The sequence below is a fragment of the Chenopodium quinoa genome, unplaced genomic scaffold, assembly GCF_001683475.1.
Source record: "Chenopodium quinoa cultivar QQ74 unplaced genomic scaffold, ASM168347v1, whole genome shotgun sequence".
NCBI classification, from domain to species: Eukaryota; Viridiplantae; Streptophyta; class Magnoliopsida; order Caryophyllales; family Amaranthaceae; genus Chenopodium; species Chenopodium quinoa.
In genome coordinates, this window is record NW_018743906.1 from 206013 (window position 1) to 220723 (window position 14711).

Here is a 14711-nt window from a genome sequence, read left to right on the forward strand (position 1 = left end):
AGCAAGTCTCTGCAACCATTAGAGATGCTATAAAGGTGTAAAAAACTAACCCAACTTTGGAGATGCTTTAAGGAGAAAATTGTCTAACACTATTGTTTAAAAAAATGCCAAAAATTATATGCCGATAAAAAATGTAACACTTAAAAAAAATATGAAGTGAGTGACTTAAATTTGAAAATGATTAGAGGTGATCAATATCGGTCCGTCCCGTTAGCCCGGCTCGAAAATAGGTCAAGTTTGGGCATGCATAAAACGCATTTTTAGTTAAAAATCTGAACTCAATAAAAATAAAATTAAATTTTTGCGTAACAAGGCCGTTACTTTTTTACGGATTTAGACACGAGATATGATGTTAAGGTCCGACACGGATTGATTTTTTTTTATCACCCTTAGAATAGACCAGATCCAATTACCCGAAGGTACTAACTCTAACGACATCAATAAAATTCAACGAGTGCGCAATCGTGTGATTTCATCCAAATAATACTTTAAAAAAAACAGCCTCGCATCGCACCATTTCCATCTCCTTCATATTTTTTCTTCCTAAAAACCAGAACAATCCAACTTGTTCACTTCTATCAACTTTACACAATTTGAAAAAAATGGTAAATTTATCTTAACCCCTTTTAATTTATCATACTTGGTTGAATTTTGTATCTTCTTTGATTTTTTTCTAATTTAATTTGTGATTTTTTGAATATAATTTGTAGGTTTGTTTGGCATGTTTGTTGCCTCTTTTTCTGATCCCAGTTGTTAATGCTCTTCCTCTTCTGTATCATATTCTCATGGTAAGCCTTTCTCCTGTTCTTGATTTTTCTGGGTTTTTGTAAAAATTGTTTTTTTTATGAATTTAATCTGAATTTAGGTTAATTTGATTGTGTTAATTGATTAATTTTGGGGATTTCAGGCAAGAGTGTATCGATTATTAGGCTGGGAATATAGGAAACCTGAGAGGGTTCCTCCAGCATGCCCTTTCAAGCCAGGAATGTCCAACAACACTAATAAATCTGGGGTAAGTTACATTTTTTAAGTAATTTTTATGATTTTTTTTGCTGTATGAATTAATAATCTTGTTGTTTTTGGATCTTAAAATCAAGTTATGAGTGATGATTGTTTGTAAACCAATATACCAATGATGATGGTTGTCTATAAATTTGTGATCTTTTGGTGTGAATTCTTTATTTGTAGAATTGTATGATGATGATGGTATTATTGGTATATGCTTATATTTAGGAAAGAACTGTGGAAGGTGTTTTGAGGATTACTTAACTTCTGGGCTGTTCCAATGTCGAATTGTTTGCAAAATCTTAGCCTCTTGATTGCGGCGGGGTGGTTTGGGAGCTAGCTTCTTCAATACATGTATTATGTATACAGTTTATTTGGCGTTAGAAAGCCAATTGACCAAATAGCTGTGTAAAGTTTATACCCTTTTGGTAATATAAGTGAATCATATTAATCCATTTTGAAGTTTTAGATTGAATGATAGGATTAAGAAGTCGCTCACTTAATATTATAAGCTAGATATTGAGTATATCACAGTTTGTTGAGAAGTTCAACTGTTGACTTATCTAGACTCAATCTTTTTGGTGAACTTTACTTATTTTTGCTAAATTAAACTAATTTGTTGGAACATATTAGTTTATTAATTTTAGGAGATTAGAGTCTAAGAGTCATTGTGCAAAGCGGAGGGTGTGCCAGTGTGGTACTTGCCTCACAGATTTGAGGCACAATTATTTTAATTAAAACAATTGGTGTAATTAATGCTGTTGTGTGCCTCCCTCGCACCTCTCTAAAAGTGCCTTAGTGCCTGACCCCTATCTTCTTGGGCTTAAAACACTTTTTTTTGTACATGTAAATATGTAATTACTGATACTTAGTTGGCTATGTACTCCATTGACTGCATTTCTTCAACAAAATCGAGTAATTCCTCCATAGAGGCTTTAATTGATTTGTTTTTGCTATCAATACTTTTTTTAAAAAAAAATTTAGAAAAAAATGTTGAGATTTTGGCATTAGGGAGGATTGATGCCCTGCTTTTTGGAATGATTAAAAAGTTGAGATGATTTATATGCATTCAAAAGGTGGGATCATTTATGGCAAATGGTGTACTTATTCCAAAAGAGAAATTACAATTACATGAATCCTTCCTTTCTTACCCTTGTTCTGCTGTAGTTTTAAGGCTAATTAATCAAGAAAATATTTGCACCAATTTATCCATTAATTATGTCTGCGTTTATTCAGTTATTTGGATGTTGGAGAGATATCTGGTTTTGAAGCCTTTTATGCATGCAAGTTACAAAATTTTGTTTAAACTATTACAAAAGGTTGGTGACTTGGTGGAATAGCTTTAATGAGATGTAATGAGCTATGACATAAGAACCAATTGGATTTAAAATTTGGTATTTTAAATGTGAATTAGAGTTGACTGGTTTCTCAAACTGTACCAACTTACGTGACTGCCCAAGTTTTTAATTTTTTACCTCGTACTTTGTATATGGCCTATGAGTAACTTGTTTGCTGCCTTTAATCTCTGTTTTGATGCATATAATCTGCATATGACACCATTTTATTGGATTATAGTGTAGCATCATGCCAGAAACATAGGCTGTCAATACTTCTGATGTGATGCTACCATCATTTTATTTGTTGTGGTAATGCCAGTAGTTAGAGCATAAAGCTAATCAGTAATAAAAAAATATGTTTGTTTGCTTGGGAGATGGTGAAATTGATAAGGGCGCTATGAATGACATTGTGATGTCAAGAAAATAGTCTATTGTGACTAGGGGTTTTTGAAGTATGCTTTTGAAAGAGGTAGGCAGTAGCTTAAAAAAAAGATGGCATCCTATCTTATCAATCCCTGTGCCGCTTGATGCCCAGAGTGTGAAATTATTCAAGGTTTCATGCTTGATAACCCACATATTTTCACATAATCAGATGTATGCAAAAGTGAAGCTTCTCCACTTTAGTTTGTAAGGTGTGGCTTAGATTTTAAACCTGAATTTCTCTTAGTATCTAATGTATCTTCCTTTGCAATGCTGGCCATATCTGTTACTATGAATAAGTTGAACTTATCGTTATATACTTTCTTTACCTATGGAAGAAAATCTCCTACTATAACTTTCCTCATAGATAAGTAAACTGATCTACTGTAGTTTGTAGCTTTCCTTTGAATTTCTATTATAGAGGTCATATGAGCTAGTGTCCTTGAATGAGTTGATGTTTCCCTCCTTGGAGGCAATAGCAACACAAAATGAATTATTCATGAAAATTGTGATGACGAAGCTTTCAAGCTCATGCAGGAAGAAGCTTTGATATTCTTGATAATGTGCCTTGAGGTACTGGAGTAGCAATTTTACGTTCTGGCCGGTGAGATTTAGTCTTCAACAAGATACACAGGCTATAAATATAGATTACAAAAGTTTACTTTAGGAGGCAAATTAAATTTCTAAGTATAAAGTTTTTTCGAAGTTGGATATGTTTTACAAAGTTAATGGTGATGCTTACTTTTAAATGGCTGCTAAGTTTTCGTTTTGTGTTTGGTTGGTTGGGCTTATGCTGTTATGGTCTTACCTATATGAGATCATGTGCACTGTAGGAAGACTAAATTTAGTTGCAATCTTAAATTAAGTTTTGTTTTATATGTGAATCTTCTGTTATCATCTAGTGCTGTTTGGAGCATGCTGCTTTTGAGTTTATCAACTTTATTCAGTTGGACTATAGGTTATCTCATTACTTTGAACTTAACAGGTGAATGTAGAATCCGAATCTTCAACGACAGATCCGAATCCAAAGCCAGTTGAGTTGCACAGCCAGAAGACTGATTAAACTTCAGTTTCTTTAGTGGCAGACATCCATCTGCAAGTTCTATTTTCACTGTGATTGTATGCAAGCTTACTTGATTGTTGGTTCGAAAGGAAATTAAAAGTATAAACGAATGTAGTAGTATTGTGGTTACTGTACGTCTTGTGTCAGTCAATTTCAGCATGAACTTTATGCTTCCTTACACCTCCTTCCCCTCATGTCGTACATAGTAGTTATTTGATTTCCGAAAGTTGTGTTCCTTAACCCTTCTCAGAAGGGGAAATAAGAAAAAGGAAGAGCCTTTTTTTGATAATGCCTTCCACAAATTCGAAACTACTAAAGAATAAAGATAGTAACAATGGTTAAGCAGTAATTTAAGATAGTTTTTAGAGGTGGAGCCTGGTTTGAATGCATCAGTATGGTGGAATTGTGTGGTCCGTGGTTGTTTCATGTGTTTGCTGGTGTCAACTGTCAACATTGCTATAAATTATCGGGCTACATACCCCTAACTCCTTGATCTAATTTTAAGGTGTGTAAAGCTTAAGATGTCACAAAGTAAATCAATTTAGTTGGATATTAAGATACCAGCCATGTTTCCAAAAAAAACGAAAAAAAAAGACAACATGAGTATAATGTCATGTACTCGTACCATATAGCTGGTTGTATTTAATAAGGTATAATCAAATTAATAAGAAACAAACTTGAGAAAAATAAATAAAAATTGGTTAAGCATTTATTAGGGTTTTATAAGAATATTTGCCGTGATTAGTATTGATCACCTCTGTCAAATATATACAAGCTATAAGCCTTAACTTAGGCATAGTTGTAGGCTACAAAATAGGAACTAATTGACAGCCCTTTAACTATATAAATTACAAGATAATTACAAACTAAATACTATAGATTATTTACATAATCTAACACACCCCCTCAGTCGATACGTGAGCTTTGCGAACGCTGAGACTGGCCCGAAAATCATCAAATAAGACCTTAGGAAGGCCTTTAGTGAAAATATCTGCAATCTGATATCGGGATGGGACATGTAAGACACGAACTTCGCCTCGTTGAACCTTTTCACGAACGAAGTGAATGTCCATTTCAATATGCTTAGTGCGTTGATGTTGTACCGGATTATTAGAGAGGTGAACGACACTAACATTGTCGCAATAAACCAAGGTTGCCTTCTTAATCGGACATAGAAGTTCTAACAATAAGTTACGAATCCAACATGACTCCGAGACAACATTTGCAACCCCCTGTATTCTGCTTCGGCGCTAGACTTCGACAAAGTGGGTTGTCTTTTAAAGGACCAAGAAATCAAGTTATCACCAAGAAAAACACAATAACCTGATGTAGAGCGACGAGTATTAGGACACCCGCCCCAATCGGCATCCGTATAAGAGACAAGAGAAGCTACGGATGACTTATATAAAGTTAAACCATAATCAGAAGTACCTCGAAGATAACGAATAATTCGTTTCAAAGCATTCATGTGAGCAACCTGAGGAGCATGCATAAATAAGCAAACCTGTTGCACAGCATAAGAGATATCCGGACGAGTGAATGTCAAGTACTGTAACGCCCCACACAATGAGCGATAAGTAGTAGGATCAGAATAGGGAGTGCCGGATTGAGTGCTCATTTTCCCTTTTGAATCTACCGTAGTCTAAAAGGGATTGCAGTTTGTCATACCTGCTTTGTGAATAATGTCATGAGTATATTTCTTTTGAGACAAAAATAGACCACTTTTGCTCCGAGTGACAGCAATACCCAAGAAATAACTCAAAGGACCCAAATCCTTCATGGCAAACTCAAAAAATGACATATTTCCGAAGGGACTTTGAAGAGGCCGTGAGCACAATATCATCAACATAAAGAAGAATATAAGCAGTGTCTTTACCACGGCGATAAATGAACAGAGAAGTATCCGATTTACTGTGAACAAAACCAAAGGAGGCAACAAAATCAGCAAAACGTTGATAACAAGCCCGGGGTGCCTGCTTCAAACCATAGAGAGACTTACGCAAAAGACACACATGATCAGGTCGAGTCGGATCCTTGAACCCCAAAGGTTGATACATGTACACTCTCATTCAAGTTACCATGTAAGAAAGCATTTTTCACATCAAGTTGATGAATAGACCAATCCTTAGCCAAAGCAATACTAAGAACCGTCTGTATAGTTGCCGGTTTCACAACCGGACTAAAAGTCTCATCACAATCAATCCCCTCTCTTTGAGTTTTCCCATCACCAACCAGACGAGCCTTATGTCTCTCAAAGGAGCCATCAGACTTCGTTTTATGCCGAAAAATCCAGAGCGAAGGAATCACATTCACATTGGATGGTCGCGGGACCAATTCCCAAGTACCATTATCAATAAGAGCATCAAATTCTTCCTGCATAGCAACTTTCCAATTATGGTCACGTAAGGCATGTACGGGATTTTTTGGAATTAGAGATATGGAGGTGGTAGTAAGCAGGGAATGATTGGTATATTTCGGATTTGGTTTTACAATCCCATGGTGACTACGAGTATCCATGGGATGAGAGGGCACGGGATTGAGAGGAGGAGGAGGGATAGGCAACTCAACCTCGGCAAAGGGTTCACCCCCCACGCCATCACCCGCGTGTGACCCAGCTGGGATGGCAGTTGATGAAAAATTACCAGGCTGCCGAGTGCTAGGGGGGGTGTCACACCCTTGCGTAGGTGAGTGGGAAGGAATGAGAGAGAGCGGGGGAGTGCGCTGCTCGAGATTAGGGGGAGGCAGAGAAGACCGCAGGGTGGCTGCGGCTTGAGCAGTCCCACCACAACCAGCCTGCGGTGTGGGCTGTAAAGGAGCAGTAGCAGCAGGCCGTAGCTCTCCCTCGGCCGCTGGAAAGCCATTGGGCTGACCAGAAGCATCGGGGTGCTGCTGCAGCTCTTGTTGCGCAATAATTTGACTCAAAAAATGAGGGTTGTCAAGGTTGTCCGAATCATAACTTAAAAAATCATAAGAATGAGATTTCGTAGTGTGAATATTAGCAAAAGGAAAGACCGACTCATCAAACCATACATGCTTGGCTATAATAATCTTCCTTGTTGACATATCAAAACACTTATATCCCCTATGATTAGATGGATATTCCAAAAAGACACAAGGAGATGAACGAGATTGAAGCTTGTGAATTTTGGATGAAGGAAATAGAGGATAACATAAACAACCAAAAACTCGAAGGTGACAGTAATCGGGTTGTTTTTGATACAAAATTTGTGTCGGAGAATAATAACCAAGGAGCTTTGTAGGTAAGATATTGTGAAGGTAAGTGGCCATTTCGAGAGCATGATGCCAAAAAGAGGGTGGCATGGATGTATGACAAAGAAGAGTACGAACAATATTATTGATCGTTTTGATTTTTATTTCCGCTTTGCCATTTTGAGGAGAGGTGTGAGGACAAGAGAGACGGAAAACCATGCCATGTTGGTGACCAATTTTTGAAATGGAGCATTTTTAAATTCTGTACCATTGTCACATTGAAAAGATTTAATTTCTCTTTCAAATTGAGTTCGAATATATGTGCGAACACGATTAAAAAGATCGAAGACTTGAGATTTAGAAGAGATCGGAAAAGTCCACAAAAAATTTGTGTAGTCATCAAGAAAGAGGACATAGTATTTATGTCCAAGAGAACTAAGAACGGGAGAGGTCCACAAATCACTATGTATAATATCAAAAGGCATAGTAGTATGAGACATCGAATCGTAAAAAGGCGATTTTATTAATTTACCCAAAGGGCAAGAATGATAGACATGTTTAGCCTTATTACATTGAATGAAATTACTACTACGCAATGAACTAAGAACCGCATGTCCCGGATGACCTAGACGGGAATGCCACACACTATGAGATATGACTGTAAAAGTTGACGGAATGGAGTTTGAGAGGACTTGACGATCAGTGAAGAAGGGATAAAGATCACCACTGCTATTAAATCTCACTAGCTTGCTCCCCGTCTGCAAGTCCTTCACAGAAAACCCAAAAGGATCAAACTCAATGGAAACATTATTGTCAATAGTGAATTTCCTAACAGAAATGAGATTTTTGACTAATTTGGGAACATGAAGAACGTTTTTGAGGTGGAGTGTGTTTTGGTTTAAGGATTTGTGACCATAACCATAAATTGGAATTTTCCTACCATCACCAACAATAATTGAATTATGAGGACCATTGCTCAAAGGAAAATAGGAAGACAGATTACCTTGAGAGTTTGTCATGTGAGAAGTAGCACCCGTATCCATGTAGTAGTTCGGATCAGTCAAACTCATAGCGTGCATCGCCTGATCAATGTTAGTAGGCGTGTACCCCGAGGAAGTCGGATCCGACATATAATAGGCTTGAGGTGGTCGTGGTCTAAGAACACCGGCTTGGTTGCCTTGCTGCTGCTGTGGTCGAGTTGCCCAAGGAGAGGAGCCCGAACCTGCTGACGGATAGGGGCAGGGAGGAAGAGCCCAAGGGCCCTGCTGCTGCTGCAGTACACCCAAGGCGGAGGATACATCCACCCTGTCTGCTGCTGTTGCTGCGACGGTGGTCTGTGCTGGGGTGGCTGCTGCCCTGAGCCACCGCGCTGCTGCCCGGAACCACCGCTTCCCTTGCCCTTGCCGGAGCCACCTTTACCCTTGGTGGATTTCCGGCCATTTCCTCCACCGCGCTGATTTGACCCACGAGAAGATTGTTGGGTAATTTCAGCATGGTTTTGCGATGCAGTATGGGTTTGCGTGATGTGAGCCTCGGCTTGAGACTCAAGAGAGAGATCAGTGGCATTCCCTTGTTCTTCTAATTCAAGCATGGAATGAAGTGCATCAAAAGAGGGCAGAGGATTGAGATGACGGACGGACGTACGAAAGGGTTTATACTCCTCCGAAAGACCTTTCAAAAGTTGTAGAGCCATCCGATTGTCGGAGACCTTATCACCAACATTTCTCAAATTATCAGCTAGGGGTTTTAAATGTGTGCAATAAGACTTGACTCCATCAAAATGATCAAGCCGAGTGTTTGTAAATTACGCATCAAATTGAAGGGCTCGCGCAGATTTGTTGTTGAGGAAGAAATTCTTCAACCGGTTCCACGCATCAGCGGCCGAGTCATCAGGGTCGAGAATAGAATTGAGTAGGTCATAGGAGATAGTCCCATAAATCCATTGACGGACAATATCATCAAGGCGCTGAGTGAAGGCTTTGTCGGCTTCCGTCGGAGCGGAAACCTTGGCTGAGGGATCAACTGTCGGAGGAAGAATATGGTCAATCACCAAATTGGCGGGGCAATGCAGTTGAAAGAGGGTAGACCAGCTATTGTATTGTTTGCCTTCATAATCAAGCGTGACAGGAATGCAAGCTTTGATATTTGTCACAATGGTGGCTGGGTGAATTTTGCTAGTGTCGGCCATGGATAGAGGAGGGTGACACAAAGGTCACAGGTTCGAATCTCATCCACCCCCACTTTCAAGTGGAATATTAAGCGTTGGGTATGAGGAGGGCCCATGCTGCATCCACACTTCTAGCCCAAACGGGCTCTCGTGTGAGGGGGAGTGATAGAGTATAAAACATATTTCTGGGCCTCAACCATCAGCTTAAGCTTTTGGTTGAGTTGGTCCTCTAACAGGTTTCTATTAATCCAAGCTTCATGGCCTCATGGGAACATCGATGATTCCAATTTCAATTGAATTTAAGTTTAATTTCGAATAGGAAAAATTTACAAGAAAATATAGGGGTACACTTGATGTACAAGAAGGAAAGGAATAGAAGGATGATCCACTTCAAAATAAAATTCTCTTTTAACTAATTGGGAGCTTGGTGTACATAGTTTTTTTTTTACACCAAGTGTACCTTTAGCATACTTTCTATTATTCATGAGTAATTTTAGATTTATTTATTTATTTTAAAATAGTTTGATTAGTTGTGTTAGTTAGGTTTTATTAAGGATTTAATTAAACTTTATTTAAAACATTAGGTAAAATTGTGTATTAGTTAGTCAGCTAATTAGGATGATTATTTATTACAATACACATAACCTATATGGGAAAAAACTTGCGTGGACCTTATCCACAATAATATTATTATGGACTTGAGGTTTATATGCACGCAGTTCACGTTATATTTGACATAGTAACACTAATATGAACATATATATCAACCTTATTTTTAACATAGTAACCTTTATTAAAACTTGTGCGACCTTTAATATTATTGTGAACCTAAAACGTGACGTTATGTTGAACATAATGACCCTAATTTTAACATGGCGACCTTTATTATACATATTGACCAGTATATAAAATATTTCATTGAATAAAATACCTCTTAGAGCCTTTATAATTCCCTAATAACTTGTAAAAAAAAGTCATTGTCACTTTTATTTCAACCTAATAACCTTTATTTTAATATAGTGACTTTTTTTTAATTAATTAAATAATCATAGTGTCTCTAATACTAATAGTCCATAATAAATTAGGGTGGGCTAGGTCCATTTAAGAGTTTGTAACCTAGGCGTAACATGTTGTAGCAAGCCAGGTACAAGCTGTGTCTTGTTTAAAGAAATAAAGGGGAGTTGTTTCCTGAGTTTTTATAGAGTCACGTAGGGTAAAAAATTTTCAACACACCATGTAGGATTATAAATATTAGTTATAACCAATTATATAACAAATTTATAATTTCTTTTAGAATTAAATAATTCAAATGTCCCATAAGCATAATTGGCGAATGAGATTTTCAAGTGTAATTAAATATTAAATTTTATCTTTTGAGATTAGGAATATTATCAAAATATATAACAAATGAGAGGAAGATCACAATTTATTTTAAAAAAATACGATTACAATAGAAAATTCAAACAGCTACATAGCTTTCACAAAGGCTAATCATATTATGTTTTCATAGAAGCTAATATAATATTAAATGTTGACAAAAACTGTACATTATTAATAAATATTCCTATTTTTTTTTTTTTTTTACTAATTAATGGTTTAGACAAGTCAAGCCACTAAACGCTAGGAGTGAGCAAACCAGGTATCCGATCAAATTTTTAGGACCAGACCCGAAATTGGTTGATACCGGGTCCTAAAATTCGGAATTGGAATTGGAACCACTTCAACCGGGTTCTAAACTTTATGTATTGGAATTAGAAGTGCCGGGTACCGGGTTCGGTTCCGGGTACCCACTTATATACATAATTATTAAATTTTAATACAAATTTAATACTTATTTTGATCCATTTTCATTTTTAGCGTTTAATACTTATATTTATATATGAATGATTGCATGAGCTATTTCATTTAGGTTAGATATTAATAATATATATATTTTTATTTTACTAACTAGATACATTTAACATTTTTTTTTCTTAAAAAAATATATTTAGTTTAATATATATTGAGTAAGCGGGTACCCAATCGGTTTCGGGTCCACATAATTGAAAATTGGAATGAAACCGGTTGCAACCGGTTCCTAAATTTATCACCCGGAATTGAAACCATCGGGTCCAATTTCAGATCCGAACCCACCAATTTCCTAACCGATTCCAGTTTTAACTCTGGGTACCCAGAATTTTTACTCACCCCTACTCGACAGCCGGTTACGCCCTTTATACAAGTAAAGATAAAGATAGTAGCCCCTAGCTAGTAAGAAAAAAAAAGGCTGAACAGAAACTTTACTCCGTATATTTTATCCAATTTCTTGATTGCTGACAATTTTGAATCAACGGTGCATGGCCAATCAAACTCTATTCTAAGTGGTATGTTTTGGACTGCCTGATTTAGAAACTACAATAATCCAAATTGAATTCAGCAAGAACTCTACCGGTGGAGCCGTGGATAGTTTAGGGCCATCTTATCTAAGAACAATAGTAAATTGCGACTTGGATTCATATTAGAAGTCCGTAAATTTTATTAATATCTTTAGGGTTAGGACTGAATGCCTATGTTACGTGCGAGTTGTTATTCTCTATACGTCGTAAAAAATAGTACTATAATATAATTGATTTAATGTTTTCTATAACTTTATTAATTTTAATGCAATTGAAAAATACACTCTTGATATATAATCTACTCGAGTATAAAAAAAGAAAATTGAACACTAATTAAACAATCAAGATCAAAGCTTAAAAATTCATACGTAAAATTGTATCTAACCCACATAAACATCCCTTGTTACCATTCTTTTTAAAGAATGGTTTACCATTAATTATTTGTAAATACTTATTCCATTTATTCTTCATATTATCAACCTTTAACCACCTCTTATTCATGCTTCTGCTCTTTGTATTCCCGTTTTCTTTGGTGAAAGTGTAGCTTCTTAGATACCTTTGTCTAGAAGCATATTGCAATTTCAACAACAACGATTGTGACGGCGATGGTAGTGATGGTATGGAAAATTTAGAGTAATGTTTTTCGTTGTCGCGACTTCTCTCTTCTCTTTGAGTTATTTCCTTTAAAAATTCAACATCCGAAATAGGCCATTCATAGAGCTTCGAGAAATTTATATTCATCTTTGTTCGTTGATTTAATTTAATTACTTTCTCTCGCTTCACCTTACACTTTATAATGTATGTATATAATAATTATTCATGTAACTATTTATATATTTATTATATACAAGACCGAAGCAAATTTGATTTGGAGTAGAGTTTGTTTTCAAGTAGGTATCTAATTATATGTTTCCTAAATTGAAACTGCAGTATATCATCTCATCTTGATATATATATATATATGTTTTTTTTTTGTTTTAAAAATTTGTATATTAATAATCTGTAATATGACTAATATCTTATTAGAACTCAAAGGAATTTTCTAGAATTTTTACAAAAAAGATTAATATTACAAGTTTAAGCATGTCATAAATCTCACTTGTCCTGGCGTGACACCGTCTTTGTTGACAATAAATCAACAATGCAATTGATGCAAACATCGCAGATCAACTTAATTAATTATTAGAAAAAAAAAAATTAAAGTAAAATAATATCATTACTTCCCCTCAAAAAAAAAAAAAAAAAAAAAAAAAAAATCATTACTTTGAGGTGTATGCAGAATCCGAATCCAAAGGTAGTTGAGTTGAACACAAAAGACTGATTAATGATAAGTTCGGTTGCCGGATATTGGTGCAAGTTCTAATTTCACTGTGATTGTATGTAAGCATACTTGATTGTTGGTTCAAAAGGAAGCCAAAAAGTAAAAACGAGTGTAGTAGTATTGTGGTTACCGTACCACCAAACTCCTTGATCTAATTTTAAGCTTAAAGAGTCACAAAGTTAGGGTTGTTCACTTCAGCTTAATTTTAGTTTAGTTCGGTTCAGCTCTAATTAGTTTAGTTCAGTTCAGTTCAGTTCAGATCCAATCAGTTTATTTCTGTTCAGTTCAGCCCCTAATTTCCTTCTCTCATTAAATATTCATTTCAGCTCTATTCAATCCAGTTCAATTCAATTTAGCTCCAATCAGTTCAGTAAATGTAAACAGGTCTTTAATTGATTCAGTTTTGAGGAATTGTGAACAGCTCTAATAATGCTAGTTTTGAGGAATTGCTTAATTCGTCTTGGAGTAATTCGGTTCCTCTAATTCCAGGATTAAAGAAGCTTGCTGAAGACCTGGTGAAATGGAATAGAGAATCCTTCCATAATATTTTCCGCAAAAAATCAGAGTTGTGGGCTAGGATAGAAGGAATCCAGAAAATTTTGGCTACAGGAAGAGATCGACACCTATTAAAGCTTGAAAGTCGATTGAGAAAGGAGTTAGAGGAAGTTCTAGATCAAGAGGAGCTTTTGTGGTTCCAGAAATCCAGGATGGATGCCATTAAGGATGGAGATAGAAATACGAGATATTTCCACTTGGTAACAGTTATTAGAAGGCAGAGGAATAAGGTTTCGACTTTGCAAGATCCTAATGGGTAGTGGATAAGTGATCCGAGTGAAGTGAAAGACTTGGTAGTGAATTACTGGAGTAGTTTATTCTAAGAGGAACAGAATCAGTTTACAGGGGATCGACTGCTTGTAGATTATTTTCCTGAAATTGAGGCTGTTGATAGAGATTGCCTTACCAGGCCTTTTGCTGCGTGTGAGATTAAAAAGGCCTTGATGAGTATGAAGGCCTTTAAGGCTCCCTGACCAGATGGTTTCCAGCCGCTTTTCTTCCAGAATTATTGGAGTTTAGTTGCCCTGAGTGTGATTCGATTAGTAAGGGATGTGCTTGAAGGAAATAATTTCCCTGAGGGTTTGAATGACGCGTTTCTGGTCCTAATCCCGAAAACTGATATTCCACAAACTCCGAAACAATTTCGTCCGATTGGCCTTTGTAATATAATTTACAAAATTGTTACCAAGGTTATTGTCAATAGATGGAAGTCGATTTTACCAAAGGTAATTTCTCCCACCCAATGCAGCTTTGTTCCGAAGCGTTAAATTACAGACAATGTTATCATTGTCCAAGAAATGTTGCATACGATGAGGAGAAAACAAGGAAAGCAAGGATATATGGCGGTCAAAATTGATTTCGAAAAAGCCTATGATAGGCTTAGATGGAGTTTTATCAGGGAATCATTGATGGAGTTGAGGTTACCTCAATACATGGTCGAAATAGTTGTGAAATGTATTACTTCGGCTAATTTGCAGATCTTGTGGAATGGTGAGCCAACAGAAAAATTTTCCCCCACCCGTGGAATCAGACAAGGAGATCCCCTTTCACCATATTTATATGTAGTATGCATGGAAAGACTTGCGCATTTAATTGAACATGAAGTGCGCTTTGGAGGTTGGAAGCCTGTGAGAGCAAGTCGAAATGGGCCAGCTATTTCTAACCTTGCTTTTGCTGATGACTTAATCCTATTATGTGAAGCGAGTGTTGAGCAGGCGCATCTGATGAAATCTTGCTTAGATAGGTTCTGTAATGCTTC

General features: G+C 36.4%; 3 protein-coding genes across 3 annotated transcripts; 1 reads left to right on the forward strand and 2 right to left on the reverse strand.

Annotated features, from left to right (window-relative positions):
- Positions 1-445: 445 nt before the first annotated feature.
- On the forward strand, positions 446-4005 carry LOC110686904. The gene is made up of 4 exons (XM_021863514.1): positions 446-605; positions 711-788; positions 908-1012; positions 3748-4005. Exons 1-4 carry the CDS (start codon positions 603-605, stop codon positions 3823-3825), a joined length of 264 nt encoding a protein of 87 aa, XP_021719206.1. The 5' UTR covers positions 446-602; the 3' UTR covers positions 3826-4005.
- A 1000-nt stretch (positions 4006-5005) lies between these two features.
- On the reverse strand, positions 5006-5443 carry LOC110686983 (uncharacterized mitochondrial protein AtMg00810-like). Its single transcript, XM_021863616.1, has one exon. The coding sequence runs from the start codon at positions 5441-5443 to the stop codon at positions 5006-5008; it is 438 nt and encodes a 145-aa protein (XP_021719308.1).
- A 3396-nt stretch (positions 5444-8839) lies between these two features.
- On the reverse strand, positions 8840-9223 carry LOC110686984. Its single transcript, XM_021863617.1, has one exon. The coding sequence runs from the start codon at positions 9221-9223 to the stop codon at positions 8840-8842; it is 384 nt and encodes a 127-aa protein (XP_021719309.1).
- Positions 9224-14711: the final 5488 nt, after the last annotated feature.

What these genes read in the sequence shown, in the direction of transcription:
- LOC110686904 (XM_021863514.1), top strand. An exon ending in TTCTGTATCATATTCTCATG is followed by an intron (nt 789 to 907) that starts GTAAGCCTTTCT and finishes TGGGGATTTCAG; the next exon opens with GCAAGAGTGTATCGATTATT. An exon ending in ACAACACTAATAAATCTGGG is followed by an intron (nt 1,013 to 3,747) that starts GTAAGTTACATT and finishes TGAACTTAACAG; the next exon opens with GTGAATGTAGAATCCGAATC.
- LOC110686983 (XM_021863616.1), bottom strand. Translation starts at nt 5,443, where the DNA reads ATGAGCACTCAATCCGGCACTCCCTATTCTGATCCTACTACTTATCGC.
- LOC110686984 (XM_021863617.1), bottom strand. Translation starts at nt 9,223, where the DNA reads ATGGCCGACACTAGCAAAATTCACCCAGCCACCATTGTGACAAATATC.